Source organism: Pieris brassicae, chromosome Z, assembly GCF_905147105.1.
Source record: "Pieris brassicae chromosome Z, ilPieBrab1.1, whole genome shotgun sequence".
NCBI classification, from domain to species: domain Eukaryota; kingdom Metazoa; phylum Arthropoda; class Insecta; order Lepidoptera; family Pieridae; genus Pieris; species Pieris brassicae.
Window position 1 is genome coordinate 3180716 of NC_059680.1, and position 24695 is coordinate 3205410.

The following is a 24695-nucleotide window of genomic DNA, read 5'->3' on the forward strand; positions in this document are numbered from 1 at the left end:
CGCTGAGCGCTAGGTCAGGTCTGTATGGCGGATGACTCATTACCTCGACACCTGCCATAGTCAAATATTCAACATTGAAGCATTGTAGTGATGAAGGAGGATCCTGCTTCAAGGACGCTGCAAACTATGCACGTCTAACATTTAGCGACACCAGTCCATGCGAAGGTGTTTCTGGGAGTCGGTTAAAGTATGGGGAATTCATCTGGTACAAAGACGCCTAAATGTTCGTGTAATATTTTTTGAACTTGATTGGGCATGCCCGTATCTGCTGATAGGTCACTCTTATCTTTTTCTATCATGAGTCGCACAGCTCTGATGCTTTCTTCAGTAGATGCTGTTAAAGGACGACCCGCACGCGGATCATTATTGAGTTTGCTACGTCCACGCTTAAAGTCGTTAAACCAATTTTAAATAGTCGCACGAGTTGGGGCTTTATTAAGAAATCCTATCATAGTTTTGTTGTTGAGTAAGCCCACAACGAAAGTCATAATAAATCATTGATCGAAAATTATCTCGCGTTAGGTTCATTTTCACGTGTAACAAGAATTTGAGATTTGCCGCCAATTCACAAAAACAAATGAAAAATTAGGTCACCAATGAGTTCTAAAACTTAAATCTGAAAAAGTTTTCATTAGCAGTGTTTTTAACTGGCCAGTTCGATTGGGTGTGGCACAGATGACTGCTCTCGGAGCATCAAGGTCGTCATTAACGGAGTATGTTCAGACCTTAAAGCCGTCAACCCAGGGGTCCCACAAGGCTGGTGTATGTTCTAGCCCTGAGCCTGCTTATTCTGCAATGATATATTGCAACTTAGCAACATTCATTGCTATTCGGACGATAGCACTGGGGATGCTCTTGACACTGGCCGATATTTCCTTAGCTATTGTCGATGTGTACCGAAAGAAACATATCTGACAGAAGGACACAAGTTTGCGCGTTTTGCTAAAAAAACACCCATTGTAGCTAATCCTCTCTTTGAAGACTCTCCTTAAAGCGTCATAAAGCATATTAGAAATTGAAAAGGCAAGGCTAAATTAACCTTTAGAAGCTTGGTGTGCTCAGCAAGGAGATACGGTATCTTCTTCCGCATGTACTATTAGGACTAATATCTGCAGCTGAGTATCATCATCGGACGTCAAGGCAGTCGTTCCTGAGCATTACTTAGGGCAGTTTTTTGCCGCGCACCACAACTATGTGGAACGACCTGCCCACTGAAGTATCTCCAAACAAATTCTACTTATAGTCCACATATATTTGAACAACCACCACCGAACTGGCGCAGTCGGTAGGTTCGCGTCGATATATTATTAATGTTAAATATATAATATTAAAGACTTATTAAAATTCGAAACAGTGAATATCGAAAATCGAATGGGAATACTGTGACGCCATCAAGGAACGAATTAAGGTGACGGAGCTTTGTTTTCACATATAATCTGTGCAACTCGGTTACGATATTGGTAGTGCAAGTGATTCCTAAAATCGAATCATACTACTCTGAAGCAAGCATACAATCTGTACATCCAAGCCTGTCTTGTGGGTATCCTTCGTTTGCGAACTATGATTAATTACTTATGCAAACAGCGTTTGATTTAGAGTCTACGAAGAAAGTTAGAGTTTTGCGGTCGCTTTCTGAGTCCTCGAACCCTGTTTAACGGTAAATCAAGAAGCAACTGACCTATAAAATTTAATAACCGATTAATCGATTTATAGAATAATAGTGAAAGACTCGTTTTAGCCTTCAAATTGATATATATATGGTGGACCTTCTTCATTATTATAAAAGAAAATTTACTAAACTATAAAAATAAACACGATAACAAATTAGTCTTGACTGATTTATTGACAACAGGTAATTACTAACAGATAATATAATATATCGTCTGCTTCGATATGAGGATTTAATTCACATCTAATTAGTTCTCATACATATTTTTATTAAAATCCTCAAGAACGGATCGTATATCCACAGCGTTGTAGAAAAATATGAATAAATAACGAGCCAACGATCAAATTATATTTCCTTCGCGTATTCTTAATCGGATCTTAACAAAAACCCAAGCAAGCTTACAATAGAAATGAAACAGAAATGTGGTCGAACGGTTAATTCAGCAGACGAACCGCAAATACGACGTAACAACGCAACACTTCGTCTAAAACTTTGCTCGTTACCTGGTTATTAATTTCTGATATATTGACTCCGGAGAAAATATATAAGGAATAAATTAACTCGGATTCATTAAACTGACACTATCCTTTTTATATATTAACGATTGAACCACGGATTTTACTACACGGCTCCTTGAGTTTGATAGGTTTAGTCAGTAAACGAGACAGGAAGTAAGACGATGCGGGGTCGTATCTAAAGTCGCTGTTTTTACTCACTATTAATTTCCGCAATACATATTTTGAATATAAATAGGTGTATAAATATCGTTAAATATCACAGTTAGCGTGGATGCCTGTGTGAAGTCATTGGCTTCATGAACGATAGAACCGAAACTCATATGCAAAGTTTAACTTAAACTCTGGTTATGTACAGTAAAATCTAGGCCTAGTTAGCACTATATATGTATAACAAGCGGAAATTTCAACTTAATAATAATGTTTTGTTTATTGTGTTTTATTTAATCAACAGGATATACTTAATACAGGAAATATATTTGACTTATAGCCGTTTTTGTGTTGTAATTGTTAATTAGTTAAAACATATACAATGTGATAAATTTAAAAATGATTACTAACCGTTGCCATTAACTATTGTAAAAGGTCAAACAGATTACGCTAGGTCACGCCACATACTGTAATATAATTGTTTGTATAAAATTAAATTGCATTGTCATTAACAATTTAGTTAAAAATGAGAATAACAAGTAGTTTTTTATACACGATTTCCTAAACTAGATACAATTTATCGATTAGAGAGCAGAACATATAATAATTATTTAAGACTATACGGCCTGTAGTGGTGGCGATACTTTGTAGATCTAAGGGTGAGATGCAGAGTCGACACTAAGCACGACGAGTGAGTAAGTCTCCCGTCGCAAGTGCTCTTTGCATTTTTACGGTTATTCATAATTAAATTGGTTAAAATATTGTACACCACATTCAAATAAGTCAAATAAAATAGAGCGATTAATACCAACGAGCTTGATTATTACGAGGACTCATTCTGCGGACAAGAGAGTTAAAAAAGTGCACCTAATTCAAAAATTAATAAAAATAACAGACGCGGCCACAAACAAAAACAACACAGCCCAATTCACGCTTACACTTGTGATTTTATGATGGTTTATAGTATTAATCGCTAAAATAAAGTTTCGAATTTATTTTGCTTTATATTTTATACAATATACACGATTTTGGGATACTATGTGAATATTAAATCACGATCCAGGACCGCTGTGGCACGTAAAAACAGTCGGGAAGCACTCAACAATTCGCTTTTGTTTTCGACGCTTTTTATACCCAATATAAATTGAATGAGCTTTTTTATTACTACTGTTTTTATTTAAATTCTAAAAAACACAGTTTTAAAATCTACGCTCGTGGTAGCTTTTACGTGCTTCATATTTTTGTTATTTGTTTAATATTCGGTTAAATCAATTTATACGAATCAAATGTTATCAAAGTAGAAAACAAAAACGTGTGTGAACTTATGTACACACGTTAGAAATTATACTCCTTTCGCCTCATTCTTCGTTTGTAGAAAGCGACACTAACTATAGAAAATGTTTAATAAAGTTTATTTAAATATCACAAAAAAAATATTTCTATATAATTAAAGAAATGGACATATTTTATTTTAAAATGTTGACTATGCTAATTTCAGGGTGTCGATTCTTTGTAACGTTGTGCGCGCAACTTAAAAATTTACTCTCATCATTTTTCCCTAACGCGCCAAAAGAAGTATAACTTCAATAAAAAAGAAAATTATCACAAACGTATACATTTTATAGAAAAACACTTTTGCACTAAAGGCTTTTATACAGCTTAGTGAATATATAGAACGTTATATTGCATGTTAATAAGAATGCCTTAGCAGCTACTAGCTAGGCGTCTCAATAACAGTTACATACCCATTAAACTATTCCTTCTATGATCACAATTCAAGACTCACAGTGAAGCTAACTTGTGTCAGGTACAGAGGCTGGCATCAACTATGAGGAAACAAAAACTACCACTGGCTTTTATTGACATCCAATCCCCATTATACATTGATAATCTTTTATTTTGAGCTAAGTACTCATTCGTCTCTTTCTGCCACACGATTTAAGATGTAATGAAAACGTATCAGACTTTATGTTTAAACAAGGAAATAGGATCATAAATTAATTTACAAAACAATGTGCGCGGCGGCGGGAGGGTGACGTGTCGATTGCGTGATTGGTAAATCAGTTGAGGTTTGTGTCCCGCGCTGTGTACAATGCGCAAACTTTCCCCACTCCCTTGTTTAATGTTATGTTTAACGTTTTTTTGTTATTAAAATAACCCCTCAGGAAACTGGTTTATAAACAGAGCTGACATCGACTTCCTTTGTCTGATAGGTTGTAGTAAAAACTAATCTAATACATGTGGTATTAACAAATAATAAACGTTTATCGAAAAACGACAGAAATGATATTAGAATTAAGTTTTATGACTTTTAATTAAAGTGATATATTTTCCTCTGACTTTTTTATATACTTACTGTATTCCTTCCTGATACGTCTGGCCAATATTTAATAAAACTTAAGTTTAATCAAATATATTTTTTTAAACTTAATTGTTATGTGATATTTAATTTAAGCCAATACACAGTAAATTTATGTAAATTCCTAACGTTTTATACGCAATTTAAATTCCAATCTCTAATATCTAATGAAATATCTTATATTTCATGGCATAGCTAAAAGAATTCAGGAGCCAAGCATAAACAAGCACATTAAATACACGGCTACTAGCACATTCTCAGCAACTCGCTCGCAAAGTAAACTACTAACTGTCAACATCCTGAGTAGAATGTAAACAATCATTAGCTTATCGAATTTCTGCATTTGCCGCACATATATCTAATAACTATAATATTGTATGAAATGTATGTACATCTGTTAAATATGTACAATACTCTTTATAACGTCATTTGTTATAATGACAACCTCTCTATATTGTAAAAATGAGTTAAATGTGTTTAGTTTAACACAACACCCATTTATTAATTAATTAAAAGAAATATTTTCATATTTAGACATGATCAACGTATTTAAGTGTAATTTATTTGTAGTTTTTATAATCAGCTTACAAAACTAACCTTTTGAGGTGCATATCTAAGAAAGACCCCTTAGGTTATAAGCAGTCGTCTCGCCTTTGTTATTGTTAATTGCATTAGCACACGTGTTATTCTTAGATTATATTGCCTGTAGGAAATTGTTATCTCAGTTACTAAACGCACCATCGTCACCTATCGTGTATTAGCAGTCGTAAACAAACTTCGAAACTGTCAAGATGGCCAGTAAAAGAAAGGCGTTATATGTTAAAAAAATTAGATACATGCAATAGAAAAAAAATGATGTTGGAATACGTTGAGGCCTCAGTCCATCTACTGTTGCTACCATTTGGAAAAACAAAGAAACGATGTAGTATAATTAGAAATGATTGTAATTGGTAAATTTATTTAATCCGTATAACTAAAAGTCTCTATAACGAAAAAATTGCTCGGTTTCTTGAAATTCATTATAAAGAGGTTACACTGTATATGTTGGAGAAAATATTTTTATTGTCTTTTGTTAACTTAGCTTTTACACATTGAAAAAAACACTTTTTACCGGATTGAAGCTATGAATTATTATAAACTTATAATAATTTTTAATACCAATAATATCCAATTTAAAACTCCAAGACAAACAATCCGCGAAAATAGAGGACACCGTGAGTCATTTCTGCCAAAACCCGTCATCTTTTAGTCGATATCAACTCCCGGGAAATAAATACAGATAATACAACTTCCTCTACAGCTGTGATACTTTTGACATTCAACACCTTTTGTCTTCAGTCACCGTGACCACGCACGCTGTAAAGCACGCGAAACGTCGGAAAATTTTGAGATTATGTAAAATAATTATAAGTTTATAATAATACATAGCTTCAATCCGGCAAAAAGTGTTTTCATTCGAAAATATTTTTCTTAAAATAAAGGGGATATAAACTATCCCATCGGCCATAAAATGATAGAGATGAACATAAGAGTTTAATTGTCTATTCGTGGAAATCTCCGTATTCTCAGAACGACAATCAACAAAGTTCCAAGAGCTGTCAAACCATTTTTCTATTTGATAGAGAGAGCAGCGATTGAAATTTGACAGCGCTAAAGACGAGACTGTGACTTACGTGCGTTGAAGTGATACGTATACTATGAACCATTATAACATTGTTTTATATTTTTTTAGCATTAGTCAATTGAAATTAATGAACAGGATAAACAACAAAATTAAGATAAATAAAACTTCACCACATACATTTTTATAGTTAAAAATAAAAAAAAAGTTACCAAATTACCAAGTTTTAAATTTGCATATGTCAATATTTTTTAAATAATTTAGCTTTAGAAAAGTCCACGAAACACTTTCATAATTCCTCCGTGAAGGCTTTGATACTTGAAGCGTAAAACAGACGCACAGAAGCGTTCAAGCTATCTTTTTGTGCGAGCTATTCCGGAAAACTAGCATGGTATAGCTGATAATTTGTTTCTAAATACAAAGGTAAGTTCCTGATAGCCTAATGGAAATGTATTGCATATTGAGTTATATATGGCTCCGTCTGAGTCGTTTAATTTATTCCACGTCCAAAATATGAAATCGTGATATATTGACTGGTTATATTATAGCAGAGCAGTGTTAGTCTAGTGGCTTCAGCGTGCGACTCTCATCACTGAGGTCGTAGGTTTGATCCCCGGCTGTGCACCAATGCATTTTCTTTCTATATACGCATTTAACATTCGCTCGATTGATGGAGGAAAACACCGTGAAACAACCGGCTTGCCATAGACCCAAAAAGTCGAAAGCGTGCATCAGGCACAGAAGGCTGATCACCTACTTGCCTATTCGATTAACAAATGATCATGAAACAGATACAGAAATCTGAGGCCCAGACCTAAAAAGGTTGTAGCGCCATTGATTATTATTATTTTATAACACGCAATACCTTATATAATCAAGCTACAAGTTATAAAATTTAGACATAGGTAATATATAAATAAGCTTCATAGCACATAGTTATGTTTTTTATTTTAATATTTATAGTGTATCTGTTTTTAAAATCCATATAAGTAGTTTTCGCTCTAACGAAAAAAAGTCAACCTATATACATAAATGTTATTTCTCGGTTGGCAGAATAGAAAATCACTTACTGAAAATCTTCCCCGCAAAATACCTGTGGAATCAAGGATATTGTTCCCGACCCCGAGGCCCGTCCTTCATACAAAGCGAACCCCAGACGACCTTGGTAACGCTTGTTTTCGGCTTTACGATTTCCGCACGAATTTTCAATTAAAACGTTTTCATTTTCAGCTTAAAAGCCAATTAAAAACGAGAAAATTTCAAGAGTCACTTCATTTACGTACGTAGGCTACACATTTTTATAACTCGTTAGAATGTTGAAAATGTTACATTATAAGAATTGAATGAGGATGTATATAGTAACTTTTTAAAATATTTACTTATTAGTAATAATAACAATCAACAGTATTTACAATATTCTTCTAAATTTCAAAAGTTTGGACTCTGTGGCAGTGTCTGTACCTTTAACGCTGGCAGCATTTCCTCGCCGTATTGAGATACCTCTTCGTTGAGGGAGGAAAGCATCAGTTCTGGTGTCACCGGTAATATCTACCAGGTGCCAACTTACTGCCAGAATGGCGGAACGCTGGGCGCGGCGTGGCGAGAAAAACGACATGTACTCTTTTGGCAATAGAGGCCATGGTGTCTAAGGCTACTTACTTCAAAGCCACAGGGACACTTATGGGAATACATATGGGCACTCCTAATCGGAGGCTGACGGCAATGCGAAGTGATTCAGGGTCCAAAATGGTGCTGGCGTTTGGCGAAGGATAAGCATTAAGCCAATGACTTGTTTCCCTGAACCCCACAGCCACTAACCTTGCGCGGTCTGTTATCGAAGTGTGCACTTATACGTTTTTGCATTCAAATTTGCAAAGAGGATCATTCCAGCTTCTCTGAAAGTTGACGCTAGAAGGCAAACAAGCCTGGGTTGCATGCTAACCACGCGTTTCTCGCATCTGTTAAATCCGCAATCTCATAGTTTGTAGAATAAGATCTAAGGATTTTACCTACCAGACTGCTAGAAATGGCGGAAGAGCTACACTTGCGTGCGTACTCCTAATCCACCAAAGCGAATAGGAAGCGATGCTTGATTCCAATAAGGTGTTTCAAATCAAAAATTTTAACATCTAATAGATTGTAATTATTCTGTAACTTTTTATTACATTTACTTTACTATGTTCGTTTAACGGTTGCCAAAACATTTAGTTTTAAGCAACGGACTTTCGTATGTGATTACTACTACGTGCAAGAAACATATATGTATATAAATGTTCAAACAGACGGAGAGTTACTCCATTGGTAAAAAAATAAAATTCTTTCTCAACAGATAAAAGCATACATACAGAGTGCAAAAAGCACCTTCATTAAGTTGTTGAATTTACGTGCGTAATTATTTTTTAAATGTATTATAGGTACGGTATTTTATTTTCCGTATTTTAACGGGATGTCTGTCATGGCACTTTTACAAGTATGAAAAGTCTTCGGAGCGGAAATAGTCTTGACTCGTACAATCCCTCAAATTTATTTTTATCGGTGATTTAAACCATTGTCATATTTATAAAAGAAAATGGTATTTAGCTGGGAATGCCGTCAGTACAGGGTAACTTCCCCAGAGGCCGACTCATTATTATACGTTTTTTTATTTAATTATAGTTTTATCATTGCAAAATTTTGGTAATATTTGGAAAAAGTTATTTTATTGGTTATAAATCTTTTAAACACTAATCCATAAAATTAATTATTACTTACTATTATTAGAACGTTATCTATATTTTGAACAGCAAGTTTAGTGTATACATTGAAATCGTAAACCGATGGAAATCAAAATAATAAATACTTCCGTGTTAAGGGGAGAAAATAATACGATTTGGATTAACTGGCAATACTGTGAAGCCCTATACAACTTTGTAAAGGTAGTATTTTCATTGCAATTGCAATGGCAGTATACCTCAGTTGATTAATCAATGCGTTCACAGAAGTCCTAGTTTCAACATCGGTTACTACTTAATGCTTTAAATATGTTTAATTAAATTAATGTTTTAATTATCTTAATACATAAAACATTCGAACACATAACTCAAGAACGGTATTCATTTTTTTTATATATATTTGTCCCGAATAACAGAACAATTAAAAGATTGTAAATATGACGAAAAAAATGTTCACGTGTTTCGTAACTGCCATGTTAGGCGGTACGTTCGCCGTGTTAGTTAGTTATCGTATAAAGTATCTAAATATAGTTTACCTAAGCCCCAAATAAAATAATAATAAATAAAACATTACTGTACCCCTAGGTCAGCCATTTCATTAGTGTACATTGTGTTACCTAAATTTATAAATAATTTTGACTTTGTAAATATATATTTGTGACACGATAAATAATAAAATATAATAAACTCCTATAATGCGCTTAAAGCTGTAGCTTTAATATTGTTATATTTTGTTTTTTTTTTAATGTAGAATATTAATATTAATTCATAAATAATATTAAACTTATTTATTTTAAATTGATATATTATACTAATCACTAAACATTTAGCAACAAACATTATACGTGTGTTATTATCGTTTGGTCGATATAAAAAAGATAATGTAATCTTTCAACATTCAGACGTAAGCTTGTATATCAATACCTGTATTTGGAAAGCTAACAATACAAAAGCTCTTATACAATCGAATGAATAGCACTTGTTAGTGAGTTTTTCTCCAGTTATCAGGTTACTGTACACATAAAAAGGACAGTATTCTGGTACTATGTGATCTAACAATATATACCTTATAAACTTTTCTGTATTATCTAGTCGTGCTACAACAATACACCTGTATATAAGAGTCTTGGGTTCAGAATGTTTCTATTTAATAGATTTTCTATTATAGACTATGCTAAGATTAGTAATTAGTATACGTCTAAAACATGCCTATGTCTAGTTTTTTTAAATGTAAATAACGTACAAAAGAATTAATGCTACACTGCCAGAATTTGAATACATTGGTGGGAGTCGCAATCACTATATTAATTATATAAAATAAACATTAGGAACGCGGTATCTCTTAGTAAACTAGCTCCAGGTTGTCCTGAGTTCCGAGACGACTGATCTACTTAAGATAATCAGTTTTAGTATTGAATAGTTGAAATGTTAACTAATATTTAAAACGGAAAAAGTAGGTATTTTTTTTTAAATATAATAATGAAAATAATATTGTCCAATATATTTCAAAGAGACAGGAATAAGGAACAATTGCAGGTTAATTTTATTCGCCTTTTTCTTACACAGTTTACAGAGATTTAAAAAATAGACATGGAATACATAATTACGGTATATTTATTATTCTTTTGTATTGCATTATAATTAATGAACTGTGAGATTAGCTTATAGTTTTCAGTTTATTATATAATAAAATAATTGTATTATTTTAGATTAAGATTGATAAATTGTTCAGTGTTTTTTTGCAATTTTTCATGGTTGATTGGGTTATGCACTTCTTGCATTTTCCCTTAATATTTGTGTGTTACTTTTTTCCATATTTGGTTGCCTGGAAGAGATTACATGTTAGCAATAACGCTGGCCGTTGCATCTATAATGTTTTTATTTTAATTTAAGGATTTCATATCAATCCTTTTTACATTGTTGCACATTGCTACACTGAAATTTGGCAATCTCTGTTTTAAGCCCGATAGGCCTTTAAGATTAAGCCAATCTTTACAAGTGAAGCGTAACTGTAATCATAATCATCTCAGTATAAAGGCCACCTACCCTTACATTTTAACAAATATTAGAATTTTGCTTAAACTCGTCAATAACCACCACAAAAATTTTTTGCTAGAGAGATATGATCTTATTCGAATAATTGTAATTTATAGATTTGAGATACTTTCTCCCAAAACTTGTCCACTTTATCCCGACAACTTTCGGACTTTAAAAGACTTGGTTGTTACTGTTCACGCCAGAAACAAAATAAACTACTCGTATACGAAAACTTATAAAACTGTTTAGTGATAAATTGAGGAAAATACATATATATAACAGGAATATTATAGGCGTGTTCCTGTATATAGATCACAAGTCGTCTTTTTTAATATGGTTTTCAGTTAAAATTATAATTGTGCTCGAGTCGAGGCGATTAAGAGGTGACGGGAACTTATGTACATACATGACATTCGGAAGGACACATACACATTACGACTTCCGAAGATAGCCTAATATAATCTTTATATTTAAATAACTAATCATTTAATACATTTTATTATCCTGGTACAAGTCAATGGATTTAATAAATATTGTTTTGTAATAATTTTTAGTCCAAGTCGGTGAGTCTTTTCTATGAATATTTCAAAGTATTAATTCAATTCTTTATACATGTTTCAATGCAATTTCATTTTGTTTTTATTTTTTGATTTCATGCGTAGGATTTTGTTGCATCACGCAATATAGAAAGTCATAAATGTTATGGCAAAACGTAAAATGTTGAATATACTTCGATAGCGTGAACTTAGGTTGCTATTTACATACGTGAAACTTGTACAACAAAACCATTACCTACAGGAGCACATTTTTTTACCTACCTTTAAATTAAATAAATAATAAAATGACAACACTTTTTGATTACGTTTTTAAAAAGTCATGTTTGATACGAACTTTTCTTTTACTTGGTACTTGTTATTATTTTGTTAATGCCTAATAATATAATTTTTGTTACCAATGCTCAATAGAAATGAATATTAAATAAATTCTTAAAACCTATGTAATATATTAATATTTCTCTAGAAGTCATATTTAACAACATACGAAGTGCAAGTCGTCAAATCCGGGCATTGATGCATAACGTTTGTTAATGTCGTTGATCGGGACAGAGAGAGGAAAATATTTTGATCTGTATTTATTTATTTTCATTTCATATATGTAATACTTTCCAAACAAGAGCATTCAAATTCTTAAAAGTCCTGCAACGCACTTGCGAGCCTTCTGGCAATGTGAATGTCAATGGGCGGTATCATTTAATCCCCCATTTGCCGCCTATTACATAACAAAAAACTTCATGCTTGTATTATAAGTGCTGAAATTATAAATCTCAATTTAAGCCGCCATCATCCGTCCATTTAATGAATATGTGTGTGAAGGCGAATATGATGAAGATAATTTAAATATGAACAAAACTGATAAACTCATGTGACATGTGATAATTCGGTAAAGGAATCGACAAACTTGGGCAAAGACAAATATGTAGAATTAAGATATCTATTGTTAAAATACCTCACAGAAATACAGAAAACAAAGAAGTAGGGAAATGCAACATTAACGATCTAAATATAAAATTTATTTGGTATAAAAACTATCTAACAAAACGCATTAATAGGACATCCGTCTACTTATTCGTCTACGAATTTGCCATTTCGCAAATTCGTAACCCACAACTGCTCTGTGTAAATGTTTAGACGTAGATCTAGATTTATGAGAGCCTACTGGCAGTGCATAATTTTTAACATATTAAAAGTTTTTTGTATGTATAACCATTATAAGCTAAAGATAAAACGTAATTTCATGCGGTCAATTAATTGAATAAGAATGGACCTTTTTGAAACTTCGAGCTACACATATATTACAGAAATTGTCACTAACTATTATTGTTTATGGTAGTTTTAATACATCGAACACTATTTCGCTGTAGTTTTAGTTGTATCTGACTGTGTTTTGTCTCGTAATCGTAATAAAACGACGCGCGAGTCGCAAAAGTGATATAACAATACAATAGGCTCTCGTGGCTTAAGTTTCCTGACGAATGCCGTTTTAACTAAAATAATTTTACGCCTTTAGTGAGTTAAATAGACCAAGCCAAATAGTTAATCAATTCACAAGATTTATCTGTTACGGTCAATCGAGGAATCGTAAGTAATATTCGTGAAATTTATACACACTCCTTTTTACTCAATATCATGAAAAGTTTCCTTTAATTTGATAGGCACTATAGATCGAATGCCATTAGGCTTTCAAAGAGGCTTAATTAATCGGACTAAAACGTGATCGTTTTCTCGGTGTTAAAAAAGTACTTATTGGAAAAACCAATTCTAATGTTAACATAATAAGAACCTGATTTGCAGAATCTAGCAAAGCTAGTTTATAAGCATTAAAGTTGAAACAATGAGTGCAATATAAATAACAGCCGGTTTCTATACATTTTAATGGATTTAGGTTGTTTTCAACCCCTCTGGCCCCTATGGAGCAGGTAAATACATTGCCGTGACTGATATGTAGTGAGTATAATGCGCAAGAAATATCCTTTAGGGATTCTGACTCAACGCGGAATATTTTAAAAAATGTTTTTAATATTCGATGGGATAATACCAAAACCATCTGCTACAATATAAACGATTTTAAGCAATATGTGTAAAAATATATTATCGTATTACATATATTTTATTTACTTTATAATCTTGGAGTTTTTAACGACTGAATATATTTTTTCATTCAAAGCAATATATATATATATATATATATATATATATATAAAACTAATTATATATATATATATAATTAGTTTTATACATGATGCGTTATTTCTAATATTTATAATACAAAATTATATTGGTAAGGTGAAAATATAATCAACATTCGATATACAACAAAATAAACACCAAGGTTTTTTCTGCGGTAAATCAAACTTGGTCGTTTAATAACTAGTATAAAGTGAGTTATTGTCAGTAAACGATAATAAAAAACGCGGATTTAATAACTAGTGATATAAAAATAAAAATTACAAGTAATAAAAGGTCGCTAGTTCGCTTCTTATACACGTACTCGTTTGTTGTGAAAACACGTGTTTTGTTTCAGCATACAATCCTTCCAACATAAGATGACCGTGCTTAATTTAATGCAATAAGAATACGATCTACTTGGTGTAAAAAAAAAATTGTAACATATAAATCCTTTTTGGTTAAAAACATTTATAATTTGAAGTAGTTTGAAAATCGAATGCAGTTTAATACATACCGGGGTCGTGCTTACGAACGTAGTGTTCGGCGGAAGGCATGGGTAACGTGTTTCACCCACTGGTTGCGCGCGGAAACTGTCAAACGTTTCGGCGGGATCCAAAGACACGGCCAGTGATGTACCATGAAGATTAGTAACTTTTGACCTATCTTATCGATAAGTGGATTGAATGATATTGTTTTTTTTGTGATAAAAATATTTTCCATGCGAATTTGTAATATATTAATTAAACGATACGTCATATTGTTAGTGATTTTATAAGTAGTATTTAATTAAAGTATTTAAATATCGTTTCCAGCTGTATTGTTGTTTTGTTCGACATTTCACTCGTATTAAATGTCAAAGTTTAATAATACTTTCATATTAAATATTGTTTATTAAGAAATTAAGAGAATACGTATATCACAAATGTTATAAAATAACCAAAAGCATTCAATAAAATAAAATGAACAATTCCTTACCTCAATCTATTTTCAGCTGCACTTATTCGTCTAAAAGCATTTAATGGATGTTTCCATTCGCTGTTAATTGCGTTAATCGAGCTAGCGTGATTCGTGAGTAAATTTTCCAATTTCCCGGGCGAGAAAAGTATCGTATCAGGTCATCCCTAGCGCACTGCGCCTGCGTATAAGTGCGCTAAGCGATCGCTGGGTAGACTTAGTACGTTGATTGATTCACCAAGTTGTGCGCAGGTTAACTCTCGAGGCACGTGCCTTAACCAACCTCAAAGGACCCTCGCGCCCTTCCCTTCACTTAGTAAAGTGGTGTTCTAAAAGGATTTATCCCTAAAACAGAGATCTTTGTATTCTGGTTGACCTTCCTGGGCACTTAGAAGCGTGTCATTTGTTTTGAAACAGGACACCGAGCGCACGTGCGTCGTTTACTGTTACTTCTAACAATAATGAAGTAATCTATGAAAAGATTTAGGTGTTATTCAGGCTTTCCGTCGAGAAATAGAAAGAGGATAAATAAAACAGGATTAAATGCTTCTTTTTATAATACTTATATCGAAGTTGTTTAATTATTAAGGCTTCGAACAACAGACGAAACTTTCTACAAGGTTCGGGGTCTACTTGTCGAATTCTAAATCGATATCGACAGCGATAACAAAACGTTACATTTGTAGCCATTATAGATAATGAAACCACACATTTTACGACAATAATACAATGTGAGTAGTACAAAGGGAATTCGTAACAGATCCCAATCATTATTACCGTGCTATATACATATAATAGTGCTTGTTATCTCACATTTGGAATAAAATTATAAGCTTACTATTTGCCTCATTTATTTCTCTAAGTCTTTAAGTTTAATTTTGCCCAAAACGTGACTCTATAGACAAAACTAAATATGTGATTGTTATGACTGATTATTTTAATTAGATGTTACTTTTTATAAAGACTGATTACCTAGTACCGAAAGTGTATAAAACTATTAGAAAGAAAATATGTTACTATTATTTTCTAAGAAAATCTTCGAAAACTATATTCCAAATTATATTCTTTATTCTTAGAAATTATTAGAGAAGATTTTCTGTTGGAATACTATATTCAAAATTATCTGTACCCTATGTCAAACTGTGTTTTTTCTATGTTTTTAGTTTGATAGGCGTTCTGATTATGTTTTTCATTTTTCTTGTATTTGATTATTTTTATTACTAAAGTTTAATAATTTTCTAACAATTAAATATATCTTTTAATTGAGCTATCCCGTGTATCTTTAAATTGATTCGCAAAAAACAAACTAGTATTCCAAATATGCTGCAGTTCCTCTACGTAAAATACCTTATTAAAACCCCGACTAAAAGCCCTAATACAAGTCTAGCCTTCCCTTCTTAAGCCTTATTTCTGTTTCGTTAAAACCTAGATTTTTCAATACAGAAAGAACTAGTAAGACACAAATAAAAGCTTATAAAAGTCTAATAAAAACTTAGGAAGACGACTTACGCCAGTATTACGAAATTGTAAAAGTTTGAAAATAATTACTATACTATAGATAGAGTGAAACCTTTATTATTCGAGGTGAGTTTTTACGTTTCGTTATTAATAATAATAAAGCCTGTTTAAGTTCCAATCATAACCAAAAATATACAGCTTAGATATTTTTACATTTGATACATTATTTTTATCTAGTTATCCTATATCCTAGCTACGTTCAGTACCGTCGATCAGAACCCCTTTACGGGTACCGGCCTCCTTCAGCTGTTTCCAACTGACTCTGCCTATAGCTTTCTTTCCCCATTCGCTTCCTGATACCGCTTGAATTTCTTCCTACCTTTTTTTGGGGCACCCTCTTCCCCTTCTTCCCCTTGGTCCATACAGAGATACCATCTTCAAAGATAACTTTTTATCTGTGTATCTATATGCCCCGCCCATTGCTCATAATGTGCAATAATAATGAAGCCCATTATTATGATACAATTTCTTAACTCTAGTTTTTATATAACTATGATTTATTTATTACGAACACATATCTTTGGTACATAAGAAAAATTAAATACAAAATTAAATTTGACAAGCGCTTAACTAAACAAACACGAAGGAAAAAACCTAAACATCGATTCATAAATCATAAAAAAACTAAAGGAAAATTGATTATAAGTGTGAGGGGGAACTATGGATAGCCAGACCTAGCTCGATTATCAGAATGCTCAATTTGGATATCGTGAGTTTTGGTCGTTCTGGAAGGAGGGACAAATGGGATGATGGGTACAGCCCCGCCTTGGATTTAGGCCGCCTCCAATAACTGCCAAAGTCCCCTTGCTTGGGATTTTTAATATACATGCCATTTAATAAATTTTTTAACAACTTCAGAAAAGCGAAGCTTATGAATAAATAAATAAATTCGTGTAACTGTTTGCTACCGTCATGACTGTTTTATTTATATTGATAAACGTTACCTTAATTTGATTCTAAAATTCTAGTACTGCGTCGAGTTATATTAGTATTAATAATTTTAAAAAATAACAGTTTTATATTCCAACCAGGATTTTAATATAACTTGTGAATATCTATAGAACTGACAGCAGGGCAGGAAATTCATCGATTTAAATCATTCTAAAAGTGCCTGCGTCACAAAAAAAAGTAAGTTTTAAAGGAATTTATCTGATTTAAGAGACTTTTAAAAGATATCGTAATTTTAAAAATTAAAATTAATGGTCACGAATACGCTTTTAAATGTGTATTTAACTCGGTTGAAACTAATAATGTTTGCAACTATTGCCATAAAAAATATGTGTCTACAATTTAATATAAGAAGGAACCGTGAATTTCAACTTGTAAGTTATAAAATGAAATATCCTGTAGCAAAATCTAAGGAAGTTTGTGAATAGGTCTTGATGGAGCTGAATACAAGATAATTCCACGGGTTCACATAGCAAATACGTAGAGAATTGTTCATTTCATTTTTCATATTCTCTTCGTGAAAGAAATATTTCTACTAAAAAGACATCATTGTATATATTAAATAGGAAGCTTTAAAAGTTTATACCGCGTTTTTTAAGGTACATGGATAAAATATTGAGACAACATAGTACCTAGTCTATAAAATATACTGAAACAAAGTAAAAAAAGGTTTTTCTATTGCAAATAACATTTATTACTTTTAAAGTGTGTTAGTTAAAAAATATAAAAATCTTATTCGAAGTGGTCTCCACTGGCTGCAATTAAACGTTGAGATCAATAGAAGCAAGTTTTCTTTCCATGGGAAAATTCTTCACTAGCAATCGTACGGATTGTGTAAGCGACTCCAAATTATCATCGCGTTTAGAGAAAGCCGTTCTCTTTAAAACCATACATCATAATCCAGCGGGTTAAAATCGAAACAAGACGACGGCCAGTATTCAGCTCTGATGTAGTCCAAAACGTCCAACCAAGACTGGCCGATCCCGATGTTTTGATACCTTTTTCTTAAAAGAGTGGCTCCTCCTCCTTCATAGCTAGCACCAAACCATCACTGAAGTTGGATATTGCCCACGTTGCACTCTGTCGAGTAATTGAAAAGCTTCCTTAGAGCTTTGAGTACAAATACGGTCATATTGTTTGATAAAATGTTGCTCAATTGTAAAAATAAATGTCATCCGTAAACAATATTTCGGCACCGCTTCAGTAGTTGTTTCGGTTTTACCACCCTATTCAGTTTTAAAATATCAGTTAATAAACGGCTAGTACGTCTATTATAGGCTACAGGTCTTAAGTCACCCCCTTACTGCTTTCACCACCTTCTTCATACGAACACTACGTGGACGGCCAGATCTTTTTCTGACCCAAACAGAAAAAGATCTGGCCTCCTTGTACTTTTTATAGCCCGGTACACAAAAAATTTACTGATACCAAGCGTATGGAGAGTTTTAAAAATTGTATTCGTACCTAATTTGTGTAATGCAATCACAGCGATTCGGTTCTCTTTATCACCCCACTCCATTTTAATATCGCAAAATATTGTAGTATGCATTGGCGCCAAAATGAGATAACACAATGAACAATCATATTAAAATGACAGCCTCTAAATTCAGATGTAATATTTTGTTAATTTTCAATTGTAACAGTATTTATGGCCAGACTATGTATATACATTTATCCCCGTAAGCGACCTATTGCTTTAGCTTACGGAAATTTTGGTCTTTTAGATTATGTTAAACAGTTTCTGCCTACCAGTCCTAAAATTATATTCCTTAACTAGAAAAAGAATCCGTGAAATCACCGTAGAGTGAGTTCCAAGTGGTTGAGTATAGAATTAGAATATATTGGTTTCAAGTAAAACTTGTGTTGTAATAATAAACAAAGGCGTACACAAATGCCAGCTACAAGAAGAAGGTATAAAACAGTTTTGAATGGCACAGGGACAGCATGCATTTTAAAAGTAAATAAAAAAATTATTATTTTTTACTTGCATATTCGTAATAACAACCTTAACAGCTTACGAACGAAGTCTTCACCACCACGTGAGTGTCGAAGCGTTTCAACTTCTTGACACGTTGGGAAAATTGAAGAAGCGAAGACTCGGTGAGATTTGCAGCTTTGGGATTTGTATTAGTGCACACGACACTGACCACAAGTGAAAAAAATAGAATACAAGATAAGAGTGTCTTTCCTTGCCTATAAGGAGTGCTTCCTTCCATAAATATCCCTATTAGTAAAATTTCAATGTCCATTGAGACATTATGTGACATCAATTTATCGATTCTTTATTTGCATTAATATTATTAAGCGAATACCTTTTTATTTTTGACCGAATTTATTTTTATATCAATCCAGACTTATACCGAATAGAACACTGTAATAATACTATAAATATAAGGTTTAGTTGCGACTCTCAAGTTAGAGGTCGTGCGTTGAAATCCTGACCGTGCCTGGAATCAATGGTTTTTTCTATCTGTAACGCGCGTAACACTTGCTCGTACGGGGGACGCAAATATCGCGAAGATACCGGCATCAGAATTAGCTTGTGTCCATCACAGGGCTGATCAACGATATAGCCGTAGGCTAAGACCCATAATTATTTATGCCAGAGAGAATTGTAGCTAGATAAAGCGGCTATAAGTCACAACAGTAATGGGAAACCGGAATGTTACTCGTCGTGACGAAGATAAATATTGTTTCATGACAAGTATCTCATTTATAATTTCTACTACAGATATAAAATGTAGAATCTAAGTGTTTTTGCAATTTTACTCAAGACGAAGGCTGATAGAATACAAAATGTTCAAAATTATTATTATTATTTGAATCATATGATGAAAATTTGTTTGAGATAATTATTTTATTTTCCGTACGTATTGTTTCACGTTTACTGTAATATTACTACATTTCGTTACAGTAATCTGTTATATGTAATAAAATGTTTTTACTTTATTTATTGAGCTGACTTTGTTTTATTAAAAAAAGGGTACGTTACAGTTAGTCTGTATTGGACACAATTTCCTCTCCTCACAAAGGGAAACTGCTTATATAAGGTGATTGACTAATTATAAATAGTAATATAATATTCCGCGCTTATATCAAATGTACCATAATCTGATGATAACACATCCATAGATGAGACTGGTAATTCAACGCAGGACGATACCGACGAAAAGCTCGTAATTATAATTTCAATACACTGAAGCAACTAGTACAATGGTTTTTTAATTGAATTATGTTTACTAGTAATAATGAAATAATATTTTACCGAAACGTGAAACCTATCAAATGCACATGTAGAGAACGAACAATAAGAGATATTGAACGCGTGTGCCATTGTTTAATACGAACGCTAAGAGGTTTATTTATTAAAGGGAAATTAACGTTTTGTGATTTTCCTTTCAGCTTTGATGATATTGTACACTTGTGTTGAATTGTTTATTGTAAACAATAGCAGCTAGGAGCAGTTTTGGCCTAGTGACCTTAGCGTACATCATTAATTCCTGGGGACACAGGTTCGATCCCCGGTAGAAATTAAAAGTTCTGTGTATGTGCGCATTTAACGCTCGTTCGTTGAAGGAAAACATCGTGAGGAAACCATGGCTTAGACACAAAATTTGACGATATGTCTCAGGCGCAGAAGATTGATCACCTACTTGCATATTAGATGATTCACTTGTATTATTGAAAATTAAGGCAACATAATATTACTTATTAGCCATAATTATTGTATAGGCGTAATTGTTGTTATTCATACAAAGTGCCACTCGTTTTTGTGAACGTTATTGTAGGAAAAAAAATCATCAAGGAATATACAGAAATCTGAAGCCTAAACCTAAGAGGTATTGTGTACAAGATACTGTAATATATATAAAGGCTGGCTATATTTAATGTAGTTAACATGTATGTTAGTTGTCGAAAATCAGGTTCAGTAATTGAATAATAAGGACCTAAATCCATTGTCATAAGTGTATAATAAAGTGCGGTCCACGAAAAATAATTTATATTCACGCGACGATCTGTCGCTTAGATTTTCAGAAATCCAATCATTCCTTCCAAGTTCATTAAGATTACTTTCAATTACTCTCGTACTCGTCTAGTATACTCGGTACATAAAACAATATCACTAGTATGTTATAACTATCTTAAATTTAATAGGAAAATACTCAATATAAGCCTCCGATACGCCATTCTGCAACGCCTGCAAGCATTATACATTCAATTCCTTAAATTCATTGCAATATATTCCACGTGAACGAACACACAGGAAATTAGCGTTTAATATGTAAACGGAATCCACTGTGTCATTACTTTTAATTTAAGTTCTAAAGCTAAAAAAAATATATAATTTGTGTTTAATAATAATATTAAAAATGTGTTTGTTCATTTTAAGTACATCTGCATTACAATGTGTATGATTTGGGAACCCTTTTAAGTAAAAAATACCATCCATAACAAACTTAATTATACATTTCTTAATATATATAATTTAATTACATGTTTTATTTTATTTTAGATTTTTCAACTGTTATCAACACGCCTCAGTGCATGAGTGAGTGTTTGGTGCAAACGTGTGATTGAGTGGGTGTGTCAGTGAGTGAAAGAATAAAGTGTGTAACTACATACAAGGTCTCAGTAGCAGCTCTAACCGGCCAGTCTAATAAGCCAGTCCTATAGTCATATTTTTTAGATTTTAGGCGGTGAGCGGGTAGATATTATGCAGCATTATAAGTAATTAACAATAAATAATTGTTTGTAATAATTAAATCGGAACCTCCAGTGGTTTTTAGTGTCAGAACATAAGTTTTTGGAATATAAAGTTATAAGGACATAAATAAAATTTTCGCACTTGTAAAACATTGTTTTTATTTTAGCGGTTGTTAGGTTGGGTTCGGTTTTATTAGATGATTTTTTTTAAATATAATATTTAAAAAATGTTCTATTAGATACCTACGTTAGTCACTGTCCTAATATACGTTACATAACACAGCTTTGAAGATGGACGACAAAACAGACGATCAACCTATACTGCATATTTACTGCTACATGTCTTACATTAAGGAACAAACAAAATAAACGAATTACAATCCCTTCAAGAGACAACTACAGCATGCTGTATACTATCACTTACTAACAAAACATTAAACACTAATGATACAAACAAACTGAATGAAAACGCTTATTGTAAAAATCTAAAGATAGCTCTGAGAAACTGTGGGTAAGATAGGAAAGGCTCAATTACTGGGGAAAATTTATTGGCTAACTTACACATACCAGGAATATAACAGAGCTAGACCCAAGGTTCTACCAAATATACTTGTTAACTATATGTAACCTTATACAATCTTGAATATTCTCGTTTTAAATTGTAGTTCTGCTTATATATTATAAATCTTAAATTAATATGACACTTATAATATAAGTAGTTATTTTGTATTTTATCCCTATTTAAATTCAATACACAAGCTAGAAGAAAGATAATGAACTATATAATTCTTTTTAAATTTGCTTACTCATGTGAAATTTTAAATTGGATGAATAATCTGAATTTTCCTATATTTTATTCATTTCCTCAAACCGCCATTCAAAGATAGGATTACAGGATGGATGGACAGCTTAATATTAAATTCCTGTCAGAGTTCGCATATGAAATGACGTATATCGTTTTGTGCAATATACCCTGCCATCGTCAGAGCAATAGGAAACCTCTGTTTAGGTTTATAGAACTTTATTTCACAATTTACGTCACAAAGATAATTTATTTCCAACACACAATCATACAGTATTTACAGTATCAGTATCGTATCCCCTAACTTTCGTACTAACTACTAACTGACGTGAAACTGATCTTAAATTATCGTGATTCCTGTGTACTTTTTATTTTTCTTACCTTTTTTAGTTTATTTTTTTTCATTCCTGTTTAGTCTTGTCTTAATAACTATATGTAATTTGTACTTTTTGTACTTCATGCCTACCTTATCTAATTTAATACATTCTTTTCTCATAGTGGTTGCCTGGGAGATATCGGTCGAAAGTGATAAGCCCGCCAGTTGCCCTCCTTTTCATTTAACTATATTAAATTTTTATACGGTAATGCAACGAAGTGTTATTAAACATAATAAATAAATATTGTAATAATTAAAAATTGATTAATAGGAAATTAAAATAAATTTAAATAGTTTGGTCCCTGTGATTTTTAAAGCTGGCAGCATTTCCTAACTGTATTGCAATACTTATTTGTAGAGCGAGGAAAACACCAGATCTGGATCTCTACTATCTACCAGGCGCCGACTTAAATATTTAATTACCGCCTGTGAACTTGTACCCTACTCTTACATTGAATAAATCATTAACATTAATTAATTAATTATAATTATTAATTACAGTATTTACAGTATCAGTATCGTATCCCCTAACTTTCGTACTAACTACTAACTGACGTGAAACTGATCTTAAATTATCGTGATTCCTGTGTACTTTTTATTTTTCTTACCTTTTTTAGTTTTTTTTTTTTCATCCCTGTTTAGTCTTGTCTTAATAACTATTCGTTATTAAGTTATTATAATATTATTATTAATTAGTTATTATTATTATATTATTATGATTACTATTATTAGTTCGTGGACTTTGGCTAGCACAATGAAACTTTCAAAGTATTACTATTTATAGATAGAAGATCAAAAAGCGGTCAGCATGTTCGACTGCAGATAATGTCTAGGGTTTTAAACCGTCAATAGTTTTGCCTGAATGTCTAGTCTAAATAGAAATTATTAATTAATTATTAATTATTATTATTATTAATTATTAATTCATTAGTCAATTAGACTCTAACATTTACAATTTTATTTCCAAATTAAGCTATTCCAAGCTAAATATTACCTTTTATGGTAGCAAAACAATCTAATTATAACTAAATTATTAAACACAAACTTAATAACGAATATAATCGAATAAAACAATAATAATTAGAGCATTATATACTTTTATGCAATAGGTAATGTACTAATTATATCTTTAGTCAATCCAGGCAAGCTATTGTACAAGCAGTGTGCCCACAAACTTTTATCGTAGTTCGTGGACTTTGGCTAGCACAATGAAACTTTCAAAGTATGACTATTTATAGATAGAAGATCAAAAAGCGGTCAGCATGTTCGACTGCAGATAATGTCTAGGGTTTTAAACCGTCAATAGTTTTGCCTGAATGTCTAGTCTAAATAGAAATTATTTAGCGGAACGTCTTGACTGAATTAATCCGAAGAACTTTGTTTAATAGGAATTGTTTTGAATTGGCTTAGAATTAATTCACCACAATACATTCATAGTTATAAGGAAACATTATAAGTGCTATATTAAACCTTCTGGGACACACAACGTTTATTCATTTTAAAAGTTGACATTAATTCACCGACTGATAATCAGAAGACTGATCACTTACTCGCCCAATTCCATGTCATTCCATAATCCATGTCACAGTCAGTTACATTTAAAAG

General features: G+C 32.3%; 1 protein-coding gene across 3 annotated transcripts in view; it reads right to left on the bottom strand.

Moving 5' to 3' along the window:
* LOC123719003 (dipeptidase 1-like) overlaps window positions 1-14381 on the bottom strand; it is an 81472-nt gene extending 67091 nt beyond the window's left edge. The window contains exon 1 of one of the 3 annotated variants that reach the window (XM_045676076.1): window positions 14303-14381. In XM_045676076.1, coding sequence (XP_045532032.1) covers window positions 14303-14342 — 40 coding nt within the window. In that variant the 5' untranslated portion in view covers window positions 14343-14381. Of the gene's footprint in view, window positions 1-4079; window positions 4148-14302 lie in introns of those variants that run through there. The other 2 variants (XM_045676078.1, XM_045676077.1) reach the window with 2 other exon arrangements.
* Window positions 14382-24695: the final 10314 nt, after the last annotated feature.